Here is a 17,242-nt window from a genome sequence, read left to right on the forward strand (position 1 = left end):
GGTTATCTTTATTGAAGGAAGTTATAATATCAGTTCTACTTCCGATTCTTGTGGTTTGTTTACAAATAAATTTCTAGGTCACGATATGAGTTAACCTTCGCTATTCTAAAAATAGATTCTGCTTCACTTATGCTGATTTATGGACAGGCGATTAGTACACATTATACATGTAATAAACCAGCGGATTACATGCAATACAAATGACTTATATTTTATTGTCTATATGCCCACTATGATAACACGAAGCAATTCTAAATAGCATTCTCACATGTATAATGTATTATGCTTGAAGTTTATTTGCATGGTTTTATTTTAGAAATATTTCGTTGTCAGTTTTTTCTTCTATTTACATATCATTTCTAAATCGATAAGGACACTGATTTACAAGTTTGACCAGAGTTTTTAGGCATAAATTTCATTCTGTATTTAATGCTTGAAAGTAGAAAATCTGAATTATAACAGTTTGGGACACAAAATATATTGCTCTACAAATCTCGAACTTGTATGGAACAAATTTTCTCTGTTATATATTTTGTGTTTTGTTTTATTAAAAAAAGCCTGAATGTCTCTCCGGTTGCATGTCCGTCGCATTCAGTGCTGCAGCACTTTGATTATAACCTTAAAGTCAATAGCGGTAATCTGATGGTTATGACCAATGTTCCTACCACGTTTCACAAACGGGTTTTTCAGGTCTGTGACATTGACCGTTGACTACGATATCTATAAGGGTCATTTTGGGCAATGCCCTACCAAGTTTTGTTCCTGCTCACGTTATTAAAAAGACTTCACACCAAGATTCACTAACCTTGACCTTTTAGCACGACTCATAATCAAAAGGGATTATCTGTTGCCTATGGCCAATCTTCCTGCAAAGTTTGAAGATAGCACATCTAATATAGTTATCGAGTTATTGAGCGACATCGGTGTTGCTAACCACGGATTTTTTTATATTGTAATATAAATCCGTTTGCTAACGGACGGACGGACAGACGCTCTTACGAGAAGTAATTATGTTGATACAAATTTGTTCGCTCTTTTGTTCTTTTAAGCCAAATTAAAGAAAAATATTCACGTGAAGCTAATTAATGAAACAGTACAGTTAAATACTGTTAATTAAGCCACATAAGTATCCTCTCGTAAACACAGACAGACGGGATTGCGGCATTCCATAATACGACCGATGTTTTTGGGCGTGTAAAAATGGATGTCATTTCACAAACAGGGTCATTAAGTGTATATTTAAAGTTTGTCATAAAATAATGTACGAATTATACTGACGGGGACAAATTCAGAAAGTGTTCAGCCAGTAAACATCCATTAAAGTGATTTTGTTACCTATGGCGTGTATTGCGGCTATTAAATGACCTTAACAGCAACAAAACAGTTTGAAACATTTATATCCAAAAATTAACAAAAGCAGTGTAACAAAGTTAAACTCAATATAACATATTCTCGAAAATGAATTGCGAAAAGGGTCCATTTCATTTATTTGTATGTAAACGTTTTCACAGATAATGGTATTCAACCGATCACAGTATCTCCGTCGAGCTGTACGTGTTTGACATTTTCGACCGTCGTTACCAGGTTGTGCGTAATTGTACTGTCCATTGTCACGTGGCTTTTACTCGCTTTTGTGACACGAGTGGGACTTTCTGTTGTCACGTGACTGTCTGGCATTTGTGTTGTCATGGAATTTGCTGTTTGATCTGTAGGCTGTGGTATAGGGTAGCATTTTCCGAACAAAGAAGTTACGTGACCATGTATATTGCTCGCACAACGGAAGCCATCCTCGCATGGACATTCGAATTCTGTGAGTTTGGTTGCGCACGCATCACCAGCTTTTCCCAGCGCTCTGCAGAGCGTCTCAGTATATAGAAATTCGTCCCGAACACAGCAGAACCCAGGCACACAGGACTCGTTCCTCGCTTTCAGGTCGCATGCCGTGTTTTCAAACTAAAAATATATTAGATTTCTGTAGATGACTTAAAAGGTCATTACGACTTAGTAAATGGCTAGATATTTATACTAAAATAAACTTTTATTCCCTCCATCATACTCTATTTTAACGCCAGCGTATAAATGTGCTTGCAGTTCATTATTAATATACATTAAGGTGACAACGGAGTCAATTATCACTTAAAATACCTAAAATGAGATTTTTTGCTTAGTAGATTTATCAACCTTTTCTGAACACATTTGTGATTTAATTTTGGAAGCAGTTAGTCCAAAAAATGTGTTTTTTAACGTTTTAAAACGGTACCTGTACCATTTTTATCTGCTATTCGCGTAACCTGTCAATTATCGATAACGCTCCGCCCCCTGTTGAGGCATCAATGAGGGAAATCGGTAGTTCAATATATGCGTGAATTACCGGTCCATACTACTTGTATTTGTTTAAATTCATGTATCGTACAAATACCGTACATCTTTTATGAATATCTTTTACCTTTTATTTAGCCTTTTTTATAAAATAAAAAATTGTCGGCCAGTGTACGTAACATAATGTATGAAACAAATAATTAAGCATAGCGGCAAATCGCCCGACCACGGGGTTGATTAAAAATATAGTTGCTAAAATATCCATAATGTGTGAAAATAATTTGTCTGTCCCGTCAATCTGATAGATATTACATTGAGTTTATGGACTTTTGTACGGATTCAAGGGCTTGCTTTACATTCAACCTCGTTTTCTAACAATGGCAAGTAAAACAACAACAAAAACAGACAACATTTTTTATGTGAACGCCTAAATGACTTATGGTAAGGTGTCCCTGACAAATTTCTTAACCATTTTAGGTTGTCTAAGATGATTATTTCTCTATTAATCAATAAAAAAGATAATGAAATATATTATCAGTGAATGCTTTGAATAAATTGTTCGCCAGTAAATCGAACACAGTACTAATAAACCTGGGACAAAGTATGGAATTTATTGATTTATTGTACATGTATATCCCAGTAGAAACTGGATCTCTAGCTATGTCGTGCATAGATGATACGTGTATTCATGATAATAGAAGCCAAGAAGGTCAGATCATAATGATCGAGTGATACCTTTTATTTCTATTAAAATATGTGAAGCATTCATATCAATTTGGAGGAAACAATATATAATATCCAGTTCTTATTTGTACATCTACCATGGACTTTAAAAGACGTCAGAAGCTCAGTTTTTTTGTTATTTTAATTTATATTTTAACGGAATTTCATACACGAATACACAGACAGAGTGACACTGGTATATTATAATAATAATGCTGATGATAATAATAATAAACTTCAAAAGTGAAACAATGAAATACCCCGCTAGCGGTGCGCAAATACGTTCCATTTCCCCCCACCGAGTGCCTCAAATTTTACCGAAATTCACGTGACATGTGCGACGACGGTAAATCACGTAAAGATTTGAAGAAATTTCTGTTATAAACTGATATTAATCAGCAACCTTTTAATTGGTCAGATGTCACTGGGCCATAAAATGTTGTTAGAGTATGTTACCGCAACTTGTGACCCTCTCTGGTGCGATATTTGTGTATTATGCAATTATTTAGCGTGAAACGTAGGGGTCCGAGAGAGAACAGCCGATTTATGACACTTCGTTTGATGCGGGTCGGACTAACTTTGAATCGGCATAACTTTTTTAATAATCAAGCAATTAACATGCGGTTTAAAGCACATGAAAGGGAATTCATTTACGGAGGGAACCGTGTCAGGGATTTTTGTTTGCTCAATCAGCGACTTAATTATCTTTAATTACGTAATATGTATGGTGAAAAAAGTCGCATAAAATGTTTGACGTTACGTAATATTTTTTTGAGAAAAGATAGAAAAAATTTGAGACACGGTTCTCTAGATATTATAAGTATGTTTATTTTCCAAAAGTTTGATGACAAAAAAATAAAAAATGACTTTGATATGACGATTTAAAATTTTATGATTTTTATTAAAAATCAATCATTTACAAAGGCATTTTTTTCAAATATGTTATTTTTTATGATGATCAACGACATTTAATGCACAAAGATTAAATAAATAACAATTATTACTAAAATAAGTTGGTTTAAATGACATTTATGTGAGTACCACGGAAAGTGTCTGTTGTCACCTTAAAGGAATATACAAAACCACCCTATTTTACTTTGTTTATTTGCAACCCGAGTTAATTTTCTATTTCTATATGTGCAACTGGAGTCTGGTTTACTTTGTGAAGTTGTAACCCGAATTTGTTGGATTTAGGTGAGAGTTAATTGTAACCAAAGTTTGTTTTGCTTTAGATGTAACCCTAGCCAGTTTCACACTAGTTCGTTTTGCTTTAGATGTAACCCGAGCCAGTTTCACACTAGTTCGTTTTGCTTTAGATGTAACCCGAGCCAGTTTCACACCAGTTCGTTTTGCTTTAGATGTAACCGATCCAGTTTCACACCAGTTCGTTTTGCTTTAGATGTAACCCGAGCCAGTTTCACACCAGGTCGTTTTGCTTTAAAAGTAACCCGAGCCAGTTTTACTTTGTGTTGTTGTTACCCGAGCATGTTTTACTTTTATTGTTACATCGACTTGTTCTGCATAACATGGACTCACTTTCTTAAGTTGTAACCGGGCATGTTTTACATTGTATTTGTAAAAGTTGTTCCACGCCTGGCAAAATGTCGCCTCACTTCAAAACTGTGTTGATATTTTTTTCTAAGAACCCGAAGGGTAAAGTTTAATGGTTTGGTTAAATGGTTTAGAAGTTCAATATTCGACAAATCGTCCTTTACTTCGTCAGGGGGAAAAGTTCTCCCGGGTTTATTATAATTTTCTTTTTGTAACAGCTTATAGATCATTAATTGGAAGCCTTAGACAATCCTACACTACATTTATCGTTTTTCGAAAAAATACAACTTAAATAAGACAAATTCATAAACAATGCTTGCAATTAGCACTTTAAATCGGCCTTCTGCCGCTCTATCTCGGAAATGCCGTTCACTCGTTTTTTTCCGTACATGTACACAACAATTTTGAAGAGGGGGCGTGTGTCGGTGTTGTTTAATTTTCAACAGCCCTAACTGTAAGATAGTGATTGACTTAATGTCATTATCATGTAACTTTTACCTGCTTTAAATGATGAATTAATTGAAATAAGACACAATTATATAAATTTAAATTTGTATCTTACCGCTAAGTGAGGATTATCACCGGCATTTGCTGATACCACAGTTAACAAAACACAAACACTTTGTAATAACATTATGTAATGGTCCGATATTGTCTCTTCAGTTTATTCCAGTACAAATGTAAAAAATTATAGTGTTCTTCGGTATAAACGAAATATATGTCCAAAATCATGAGTGCGCTCAAGGGCTGGTGAAAATGTTTCGTCACATATTACACAAAGATTAAGTTTAAATTATTTTTGTTATGAGACTTTTTAATGATGCAATCAAAATGTCGTGTGAAAAAAATATATATTTATTATAAAAGTCGTCATATACAGGCTCTTATACCGGAAGCAGTAGAACTAGTCTAATATTGAAACAAGTTTTTATTAGTCTTTCCTCCCCTATGAAACAATATGATCATTCTTTAAAGGTATACATCCTGATGAAGTAATTTGCGGGGTGTTCCGAATTAAAACCGAGATATGACGGAAAGACCAAAAGTTGCCAGTACAGCCGCCGCATACAGCGACAAATACATTGGCTGAATTTTATGTCGTGCAGTGTTTCCAAAACGTCAAGAACGCCAATGTTTGAACAATTAAAAAAGATCAGTCAAAGAACCCGTTGAAAAAATGCGATAGATCCTCAATCAAGTTACCACCCTGTATAAACCAAAAAGGCGCTAAATATTTTTGAATGGCGTCATGGAAATCTTTATACGTTCTGCGTTCTATTTAGCCACGCCCATCAGTTTGCAGAATGGGTATGAAATTCCTGTATTTCATTCTCTCTCAAATAACTTGATATGAATTATATCTCACCGATACATTTAAGCATTTCATTTTCAGTCAGTATGTATGTGTTGTTAAACTCTTGCCATGCAGAATCTAAAGAATAACTTTCAGTACTTTGATAATACACATTATTCAGCACACAGATAACATGGGTTGAACAGGCTTGTTTGTGTCAACGACTATTTCAAAATGATTTCAATCTAAGTCCTTCAAAGTTGTTGACTTACCTTTAACTGTACTTGTTTATCTTGTGGTAATATTCAAGGTACATTGTGAGGTTACACAGAAACGTGGGCATGATATCTATGAGTAGTAAAAATCAGTGAGACTTCAGAAATCATGATAAACACTTTTTTTTGCTAATGTTAATGTTCTATTTTCATAAATGATTACGTGACTGTCAACAATGTTTAAACGGTAGAGGTAACCTTAATCATGAGCAAATCCGAGTACAGCGAGAAATTATAAAAGCGCTGTTGTAGAATAAACAAGAGCTGCCAAACATGTCAAAGGAGAAAAGCGACACTTTCTTAAGTGCTAAAAGTGCACTTTATTTTAATGACAAATTTCAAATTTTGCTATAACAAGTACCTGTGACCTTTGAACTTTTGACCTTTACATGATGGGTGATTGGAAGACCGTAGAACCAAATAGGTTTATCAGGCTATGGCAATAGCTCTGTTTTTTTTCTTCTTCGAAAACTGGACTGGACAATGCTCCAAACACGAAGAGGCAGTGCGAGGGAAGCAGGAGAAATTCGGTTTTACCTTCCATTTGTCTATTCAGTGCGGAAATAATGCGGTGATTTTGTTTTGTCGCTGAAATTAGAGAAGTGGGGGATTCTAACGCATTTTTTACGATAACTTTCACACACTTTTTGTGCGATTAAGAAACATCCGGTCATAGCTAAAATAATAAAGCTGAAAAACAACTCAACAATACTCACCAAGTATTACCCATAGTAGATAAACGAAATTACTGTACCCTATTTTACGAGCCTATACACAATGTGTACCCGGTCTTGTGAAAACAATCACGCATTACTTCCGATCACTGTACCTTACTTTGGAGCCCGAGCATTTCTTGTGATAACATGAAGTAGATTTGTTTATAAACTGAGCTTCCGCTGTGAACGTTATGAGCACTACTAACGGTGTGGACATTATAATTACCAGACTACTACTGAAGTATGACACTAGTAAAGTAATGAATATTACGAGTACTAGTAAGGTAATGAATATTATGAGTACTATTTAGGAAATGAATTTTAAGAGTACTAATAAAGTAATGAATATTATGAGTACTACTAAAGTTGTGAATATTAAGAGTATTACTTAAGTAATGAATATTATGAGTACTGCTTAAGTAATGAATATTATGAGTAGTGCTAAAGCTGTGAATATTATGAGTTTAAGTTTACTCAAGTTGTGAATATGAGTACTACTCAAGCTGTGAATATTATGAGTTTAAGTTTCACTCAAGTTGTGAATATTAGGAGTACTACTCAAGTTGTGAATTTTATGAGTACTTCTCAAGTTTTGAATGGTATGAGTTCTACTTAAGTTCTGTATATTATGAGTATTACCCATGTTTTGAACATCATGAGTACTACCCAATTAACAAGAGCTGTCACAGGAGACAGCGAAGCTCGACTAATAAAATACTGGACGCAGTAAGGAGGACAAAACTATGAAAGAAAAATCAATTATTTATAATTATGTATTAAGTTATAGTAAAAAAATAACATTTGTTAACATAAATTCCAAGATCAAGGGGAATAATTCTAGAAATAGTCATGCTAGAGTTATGGACCTTGCCACACAACATTTGTGTAATGATAAGAAATATATATTTGAAGTTTGAAGTAGATACCTTAAAAAATAATGAAGTTATTATATTTCTTAAAGAAAATCCTAAGTTCAAAGAGAGATAAATCTGTAAATATTGCTTCAAGAGTTATGAACATTGTCACATAAAATGTAATTGATGATAAGGAATAAGTATTTGAAGTTTGAGGTAGATACCTTTAAAAATAAAAAAGTTAAAATAAAAAATAACATTTTTCTAGTAAATAAATCTAAGTTTATGGGGAGATAATTCTTGCAATATTGGTGCTAGAGTTATGAACCTTGTCACATAAGATGTGGATGATGATTACATAAATATATTTGAAGTATGAAGTTGATCCCTTTAGAAATAAATAAGTTACAGTAAAAAATAATATTTTGTATGGAAAATTCTAAGTTCAAAGGGAGATAAATCTGAAAATATTGGTGCTAGAGTTATGAACCTTGTCACATAAGATGGGGATGATGATAACGTAAATATATTTGAAGTATGAGGTTGATCCCTTAAGAAATAAAGAAGAAACAGTAAGAAATAGTATTTTTTGAGGAAAATTCGAAGTTCAAGGGGAGATAAATCTGAAAATATTGGTGCTAGAGTTATAAACCTTGTCACATAAGATGAGGATGATGATAAGGTACATATATTTGAAGTATGAGGTTGATCCCTTCAGAAATAAAGAAGTATCAGTAAAAAATAGTATTTTTTAAGGAAAATTCTAAGTTCAAGGGGAGATAAATCTGAAAATATTGGTGCTAGAGTTATGAACCTTGTCACATAAGATGTGGTTGATAATAAGGAACATATATTTGAAGTTTGAAGTTGATACCTTAAGAAATGACAAAGTTATAGTGAAAAATATTTTACTGCACCAAAACTTTAATCTAAAATCTGGACGCGGACGCCGACGCCGGGGTGAGTAGGACAGCTCTCCATATACTTCGTATAGTCGAGCTAAAAAGCTACTGAAATCAGTATATAGAAAGAAACTGCAACTCAAAATAGAAACTTTTAACAATTTTATTCAAGGTAATGCGTTTTAAACTATACATGTATGTCTTACTTTTATAATTTATTTACATTTTAAGCAATCACTCCTGCAAAATCAAATTTCTTTGGCTGGGTTGCACAAACACTGTTAAGGTTATATAAGGAATTTTCAGCTTTACTGATGAAGAAACCCTCCACATTGCCCCTTCATGTGTTTATCCAGACTCAAGTGGACAAAACCACCAACTTCCCTTAAGCTCGCTTGATAGCTTTCTCACAAGAAAGAACCTGGGACTTTAAATACACACGTCCCAGAAAGAACAAAAGTCCCTGTTTCTGACCATGGCAATAACAACAATTACCTAATTCATGGGTTTTCGTTTCTATTTTACACGATCTTGGTCTAAAAAGCATTGAATATTAACAAACTGGCGCGTGATTTGTTTTTTTTAATATCAAGACATCACATTAGAATTTCTGCTGAAGTTGTAACCACAAATTCATTGAACCTTGAGTGGAGTATTAATTTCCAGATACAGAGATACCAGTGTATTCTATCACAAATGCTACACTTCATTGTATCGTTTGAGAGATAGCCTAGGGACAATGTTCATAGATAGCAGTTCTTGGAACAACAGTTTACAAGCATATGGCATTTTCAGTGTTGAAACATTCTTCGATGACTTGCAGTACTGACACCTAAAATAAAGAGATATATACAAGAATTCATCATATGTCCAAAACCTATGTATTCAGCTGAACAAGGACAAGGGTTTAAAAATAACTATTTTTATTGAGTAGAACATGTTAATTCTATGTGCAAGTAAATTGTAACTTATAATAACTTAAACAAACAATGGTGTAAATGGACGTGACCTCTTTTAGATTCGGAACTGTCTGTTGTTAATACAAGGATTTAAAATAGAGGATATTGAATAAGTGTAGGTTCAATACTGAATTTATTGAACCAATTAAATAAATTTATATCATGCAAGTCTCTGGCGAGCATAGTATCATTTCATTCAATGAGTTCAATAAATTGAATAAACTGCATTTCAACAAATACACCATTGCTTCATTTGGTTATAGAACACATTTCATTATTTTGTTGCTAGTTTTTGATTAGTGACCCTATAATGTAATCATGGAATTATCATATTTAACATCAATTACTGGAATTTGATGCCTTGATATATACATTATGTAATATAAGTTGTACTAAATTTACGAAAAAGCCTAATATACATGGTATCAAAATTAACAAATTATTATAAACAACTTTAAATAATTATTTTTAGGGAGTGCATGAGGATTATTAATTAATGTCTTGCAGTAAGAATTCTCTGTGCAATATATAGTCCCTAAAAATATATCCCAATACAGGTTTGTTGTGTTGTTGGCCAGCATAAAATCAACTTACCAGCCTAGATAGCCTAGAAGACCACACTGTTCACAAACATCTACTTCAAATGCATCACTTGATATCATCAGACGTTCCAACAATAACATACTGAAAATAAACAAGAAAACATATTAGAAAATCTACATACATCAAATGTAAAATTATTCTGGTACATCGTAGTGTTGCACCAGTGATGGAAAATATCATCTTACAAGCCTAAGAAAAGAGTGATGTGCATTCAAAATGAAATTATTTCATCATATTTTATAATTGTGTCACATGCTGAGGTTGAAGTAATTCGGCAAATAACTTGTAAATTCATATGCTACTGTAAACAACTAGTGCTACAGAAAATATTACTTTTGTAATAATAAATATGTAATATGGAAGAAAACAATAAATATGGCTACAATGTCTTAAAAGGTTTGGTTCAGCCTTTTGTACCGTAATTCAGTATTACAAGATTCAACCTGAACCCTCATTTATTGTCACAGCAAAAAGTTGGGTATTGCAAAATCATAACCATAACTCTTGAAGTGGTTACAAAGCCCTCACAAAGTTGTAAGTCAAAATGGGGGCACACTTTGGTCCAAATCCATTACAAATTTAACTTATCTTGCCTTCAAATGGTAATTAAAAGATATCTTAATGGGTTCTGTTAAATATTGAGGTAGTAAGAAATTGTTTTAACAAACTTGTGACACAGATGTGAATGCAGACGCCCATGCATAGATTGGGTGGCAGAGCTCTTCTCACATACGTGTATACTAATATGTCTATATGATACTTTCGTCAAAATGAAAGTTGAAATAGTGATGGAACTGAACTTCAAACATTTACCTAGCACCATATCCAATCAGACAATCTCTTTCCATTTCACCAAGACGTAGACCTCCATCCCGAGATCTTCCCTCCGTCGGTTGTCTAGTCAACACAGCTCGGGGACCTTTTGCACGAGCATGCATTTTATCTACAACCATGTGCTTTAACTTTTGATAGTAGATGGGCCCGAAATAAATATAAGCTTCAAGTGGTTCCCTGCGTGAAAAAAAATAAAATTTGACAACCAGTTGCATGAAATACTTTCAAAGATACTTAATACAAATGCATTTAAAATGTATTATTATGAACACACACATTTCCACACTTGCACTGCTATAATTGTCTTGCTTTGAATTTAGAACTTTAAAATTTTAAAAGATTTTAATATTAAAAATAAAAGAATTCAACAATTTGTATATATTTTCCTTAGATTTGAATATTTTTCTTTTAAATCACCTGCAGATATCCAGCTTTGACCAAGAGTGAGTGTATCGGGCTCAATACCTTTGCATGTTTAAATATCAGTGGATTACCACTAAACACTTCTAACTATCAACCAAAAACATGTACATGTAGTACTTTTTCTGCAGGCGTCTCTCATGTGGATTTAAAATGTAGATTATACATAAATGTATTGAAGAAACTAGAAATTGATGCCCCTACATTCTACTGTTCTGTCAGTCTACTCCTTGGGAGTGGAGGCATAATTGCAAAATCTTTAAACTGTACATACCCAGTGATACCAGAGGTGACATAGTCTTTTCCTAGGTAATTAAAACCATGTCTTATCAGATCTGCCGACAAATCTACAACCTTATCTCCACCAAAAGCTGAAACAAATACATATCAAAACATCATTTACACATTTAGTTGGCTATTAAAAGGATAACATATACCCTCAGGTCTAAAGAAATAGTGAAAAACTTCTAAGTTTATCATAGACTAACTAGCAATGTATTCATAGAACATGTATACCCCAACATTCAACAGTTTAGTCTATAGACACACACACACAGCAGGACAGCTTGACAGACGGACATGGCCAAATTTATATTTCCCCATCAAGCTGGATTATAAAAATAAGCACTTTAACACTTGATACAGGGCTCTAGGATTCACTAAAAATGCAATAAACCTCTTTTGGCCTTCCATGCCTTCAAAAGGGATGAATAAATATAGAGATCCTAGCAGTTAAACAACTAATCATAGTACATGAACTCTGTAATTGAAAAAAATGAAATACAATTTCTACCTGTTCCATAGTGAAATTTTCCATCCAATACACCTGCTTTACTTCCAAGTAATTCCATCAATTTACCAACTGTCATACGAGATGGGTAACCATGGGGATTCATGATCTAGATAAACATAAAGCAAAATAGGGCACTTGAATCTCTATTTAAAAATCAATGATGCTTTTTACTGTAAACCACAGCAATGCAAATGTTAAAGCAAAACTGTTTTTCTTGACCATATATTTATAACTCACATCTTCATTTTATAAATAATATTAGAAATATCCTAATCTGAGACTTGTATTTTACTCTCTAGTTGGTTTTGCAAGGCCAGGATGCCATGGATAATTATGAGCCAACATAGTACATGTAAAATCTAAAAGAGTTGAGTACAAGCTCCAGGTCAATTTACTATAAGAGTGACTCTTTAATAACAATCCAACTCCTATTTCAACTTTTTATCACTAGAGAAATGAAATTAGTTCTTTTCTATTTTGTTCGATTAAATGTTACACATATACTGTAATGGTCAAATTGAGACTTCCAAGTTTTACTAGAGAAGAAACACATCAAGTACACATTCGTGCAACATTTCATACATTAGCTGGTATATTAGTCAAACCATAAGTAATCTAGCAGGATAGCTTCATCAAATGGAAGAATCTAAAGCCACAGGCAGGTTTTGAACCAACAGCAGTGAAGGGAAAGTGATTCGCCAACTTTAACCACTTGGTCATGTAGACCTATTATTGCAATCAACATCATTTTGAATTATACTTGTATAAGTATTAAGTTTGTTTACAGTCATCAGATGTTTATGAATGTTCCAAAATAGACTGACAAAAAGCTGAATTTGAGCTGTATTTACTTATGTACAGTAAAAGGTCTATGTAGGAACCAATACTTACAATATCTGGACAAATACCCTGAAATTATAAAATTATAGGTGAGAAAGTATGGAACATACAAATCAACACTTCTTCTTTCATGAAAATACATGCATTATGAGATTCACAATAACATCCAAAATTATATCAAATAAGTAAAGTATTAATATATATGATAATAAAAAAATCCGTAGTTTCTGATTATCAATTATCATAAAGTACAGAACACTTGAAACACCTAGGGTTTTATTTATACACAATGTATTTGATTGTGTAGGAAGCTATAAGCTTATAGACCCACTCTCAAATCCATCCCAGGAGCAAATCAGTACTAAGCTTTGAGGTGAAGTTTCTTGCTCAAGGAAATGGCTTGCACCTGACAGGGTTTTAACCCTAACAGCCTTAAATCCTTATGTTACTAGATCAACACTCAAGATAACCATATACATTTGTAGTATATAAAAATTCTAAACAAGTGATATATGAAAATATATCTCATAATCTGTACATATATCAATATGAAGTTGAAGGCACAAAAGTACAGTTCATATTGCTCTTTAAATCAAATTACTGAGCTTAAACTCACAGTCTTTGCTAGCAGCATTTTCTAAAGAAAACCTGTTTTACCTTTAAACTGCAATAAACACTATAAAAATATAGTGTAATCAAGTTGTTTTTACAAGAATCTGATATAAAAAAAATTAAATAAATTACCAGATCAGTGAAAGGCATATCAGATTGAGGAACTATCAGCCCACATACACTGAAAGAGAGCAGAACAACTGAATGATAACAATCTCATAAAATGTCATTAAAAAAACAAATTTAGTGAATTTGTATTCCTTCAGGAATTAGATATACAAGGATTTTCAAATTTACCAGTTTTGGACCTTCTTTAGGTGTTCTATTTCTCTTTATCTTATTCCCTTTTTGTCAGCCAAAAAATACAAGAAGTTTTGTGCATTAAGTTTAAGATAAATTCAAATGTGGTAAAATTTACCAGCACTATTTTTAATTATATAGACTTAACTATCATTGAGTGAAAAACCAACTTTCATATCAGTGACTTAAAAAAAACACGACAAAACGGAAATCGATCCACTGCGTATCAACCATACCCTTTCTGTCCATGTCTGCTACTGAACTTGTCACCAATCTCAGGACGACGGGTCTGTCGTAATAACATCTTCACCAAGAAAGCTTCTTCTGGATTGGATGAGATCATCACTTTCTCTATATACGATGGTTCCGGACCTTTATACCTACATAACAATAACAGTGTAACAATTTACATGATTTTATTAAGTATATTTTTATATAAACATTAATCATGCCAAATTGACTTACTGTGAATTCACTTAATTTTGTGGACATGAAATTTCGTGGTCTTGTCGCAAATAAAATTTTCATTGATACTTAAATTTGTGGACTGTTTATTTTTCCAAAAGGTAAAATAAAAATAATGTGATGAAAAATAATCTTACAGCAGACAAAATGAAATTTCGATGGACCTAAGATTTGTGGATAGTTATGTAGTATTCAACTAAAGGATGACTTACGCTATAGGTACCTCCCTGTACTCTGGTTGCTTGTCACGATCTGTCGAGCTGAGAGGAGTGTTTGTGACAGTTGGCATCCATTTGTTCACAAACACTTGCTTGTTTTCTATTTTCTCACCTTAACACAGAAATAAAATACTCACATTTACACATGAAGCTAGTTTTATGTATATGTTTTCTTAGCTTTTAGAATAATGACAACTGTGACTTATTTCAACCTATTCTGGGAGGATCATGTCAAGACTATTAGCTCTTAAAACATTATGTATTCAAAGCTCAGTTTATTTGAACCACTCCTGGAACTTACCATTGCCAGTGTCATATCATAAAACATGATCTATGACCCCTGTAGGGGTTCAACCCATGATCCCTGGGTTAAGAGGCAGACACTTTAACCACTAGGCCACCTCCCCAAACTTATGAATTAGTGTGAATGGACAAGTCTATTTTGTAATTCAGAACTTACGAGCACCAAGGGATGGTGCACCTACGTGAAGGCCAGAGATCCAACTAGGAGCTTTGTAACTGCAGAATCTTTAATACACACCAATGTAAAAATAACAAAAAGAGCAGCAATCAGTACAGAGTTTGATTAGACAACATGGATGTATCAATAATACATTACAGAGTTTAATTTACATATACATATACGATACTTTATGAAACATGTTTATGTTTTTACCTGGTGCACATATTCCATCTGAGTCAAGAGCAGAATGTCGCCAAACTGGTTTACGTGTGGTTGCATCAACCATTGGTCCCATGACCTTATCAAATGTTTGATTAGCATATCGTTTTAGGGTACATTGCTGCTTCCTGTATACCAAACATCTACCAAATCCTGATAATAATATCTTTGTATGATTAAAGAAATAACATACATATCAGTATGTTTTTCTACATTTCATCAGTTTTTATATATTGGACCAAATGCAAATAACATCATCATTACTTATACAGTCAAACTTGTGTTAAATATCACCTCTAAACAAAGATCATCCTGTAACTTAAGACCATTTTTAAACAGCAGTCCATTGATTTAATAGAGCACATTAACCTCCAAATAAAGACCACGTTTAGTCTCCACTTAGGTGGCCTTTGAACAAAGATGTTCATCAGATAAAAGTTGTATAATTTACCCCGGTCTAGTGAAGATTTGTTTATAACAAGAGCATCTTCAATATCGTAGCCACTGTAAGACATAACAGCTACTGTAGCATTCTGACCTGCTGGTAACTTGTCAAAGTTGATCAATTCTATAGTCTGAAAATACAAGCCAATCTAAATCAAAACTTAAACAAGCTAACTACTGAATTTCATTGTGTCTTCCATAACATTTTATTTTTTTGGGGGGGGGGGGGGGGGGGGGGTGATGTCCAGAAAATTCTGGGCAAGGGCAAGCAAGTTTTACAGTTGAACAGATATACAATCTAAACTAGATACATGTTTTTACAGTGTTTCTCATTATAATTTATCCTTTGATACCATAAAATATATTTTACGTTTTAATCTAAATTGAAAAAAATACATTTGTAAAAATATAAATTTGCAGTTTCAAATTTAAAGCATGACAAATTCATAGCAACAATTTAGATTATAGACTTAAAATAGCACTAGTAAAATTGTTTAGTTGAGGATTTTATGTTAATAAGTGAAATTATCCTCATGAGTATCACTGTTCAGGTAATCAAGATTTACATTTTTAAATGTTTTCAATTTTTAATAACATCACTGTAATATAATTACCTTGACTCACTAACAATCAAATTCTTCTAATAATCAACATTCAATTTATAAAAGTGGGCAGTCTAATTTCATGTGCTAATGTAACCCATTATATTATAGTCATTATGTTAATATCAGCTTTGAATATAATGTATTTTGGCTTGACATTGAAAATGAGCATAATGTCACTTTAAATAAGTAGTGGTATAAATGACCTTTGACTTGACTAGAGGAGCCTGTGGGTAACACAGGAGGTACATCAATGTGTCAATTCTATTCCTCTGGTTATAACCAATTGTGCCTGAAAACAACAAAAACAACATCTAAAATAAACAAACACTATCAAACATTTAACAACAACACATCAAGTATCAAGACTCTCATCATTAATACCCTCATTATTGTCATATGGATAAAAAGAGTATAATGTGAGATCCAGAAAGTATATTAATCCCAACCTGTTGTAGGAACAGTTCTTTTGAAGTGCTGATTCAAAGTCATCAGTAGAAAAAAAACACAGTTCAAACTTTTATTACCGTTCCAGATTTTCCCCCCTTTTTCGAGTGGATATTGAAAGAAATTAATATGAACCAGCCAGACAGGTAATATTCACACTAAATTTGCCCGTTGGGTACCCAACATGTAAACAACATGCGCGTACGGTTGGATGTTACACAGTGTAAATTCCGATATACAAGCACTTTTTAACTGTCAAATTAAAAATATTGCCACCAGTATAGAGCCTACTCTACCATACATTCTAATAATGGCTGCTAAATTTTAATATTGATAATTCCTAAAACCCACATTAAAAAATCCTAAATTCAAAACAGGGCATGCCAATA

At 33.1% G+C, this 17,242-nt stretch overlaps 2 protein-coding genes across 2 annotated transcripts in view; both read right to left on the minus strand.

Moving 5' to 3' along the window:
- Positions 1-1,379: 1,379 nt before the first annotated feature.
- On the minus strand, positions 1,380-5,306 carry LOC132760495 (uncharacterized). Its single transcript, XM_060752480.1, has 2 exons — positions 5,156-5,306; positions 1,380-1,953 (listed from the first exon to the last, which is right to left on the minus strand). The coding sequence occupies exons 1-2, from the start codon at positions 5,225-5,227 to the stop codon at positions 1,522-1,524; spliced, it is 504 nt and encodes a 167-aa protein (XP_060608463.1). The 5' UTR covers positions 5,228-5,306; the 3' UTR covers positions 1,380-1,521.
- Positions 5,307-8,882: 3,576 nt separating this feature from the next.
- Positions 8,883-17,242, minus strand: part of LOC132760498 (DNA-directed RNA polymerase III subunit RPC2-like) — a 29,237-nt gene continuing 20,877 nt past the window's right edge. Inside the window, exons 19-30 of the mRNA XM_060752486.1 lie at positions 16,613-16,698; positions 15,812-15,935; positions 15,355-15,513; positions 14,673-14,790; positions 14,232-14,375; positions 13,828-13,876; positions 13,135-13,152; positions 12,244-12,349; positions 11,725-11,821; positions 11,010-11,207; positions 10,188-10,277; positions 8,883-9,466 (exon numbers count right to left, since the gene is read on the minus strand). Of these exons, the coding sequence (XP_060608469.1) occupies positions 9,334-9,466; positions 10,188-10,277; positions 11,010-11,207; positions 11,725-11,821; positions 12,244-12,349; positions 13,135-13,152; positions 13,828-13,876; positions 14,232-14,375; positions 14,673-14,790; positions 15,355-15,513; positions 15,812-15,935; positions 16,613-16,698 (1,322 nt within the window). The 3' untranslated portion in view covers positions 8,883-9,333. The remainder of the gene's footprint in view (positions 9,467-10,187; positions 10,278-11,009; positions 11,208-11,724; positions 11,822-12,243; positions 12,350-13,134; positions 13,153-13,827; positions 13,877-14,231; positions 14,376-14,672; positions 14,791-15,354; positions 15,514-15,811; positions 15,936-16,612; positions 16,699-17,242) is intronic.

The sequence above is a fragment of the Ruditapes philippinarum genome, unplaced genomic scaffold (assembly GCF_026571515.1).
Source record: "Ruditapes philippinarum isolate M1 unplaced genomic scaffold, ASM2657151v2 ctg250_1_1_1_1, whole genome shotgun sequence".
In the NCBI taxonomy this organism is placed as follows: domain Eukaryota; kingdom Metazoa; phylum Mollusca; class Bivalvia; order Venerida; family Veneridae; genus Ruditapes; species Ruditapes philippinarum.

Excerpts from the sequence above, each read along its gene's own strand:
- LOC132760495 (XM_060752480.1), bottom strand. The coding sequence starts at position 5,227 with ATGTTATTACAAAGTGTTTGTGTTTTGTTAACTGTGGTATCAGCAAAT. Across the intron at positions 1,954-5,155 it reads GTGATAATCCTCACTTAGCG|TTTGAAAACACGGCATGCGA; the intron begins GTAAGATACAAA and ends ATATATTTTTAG.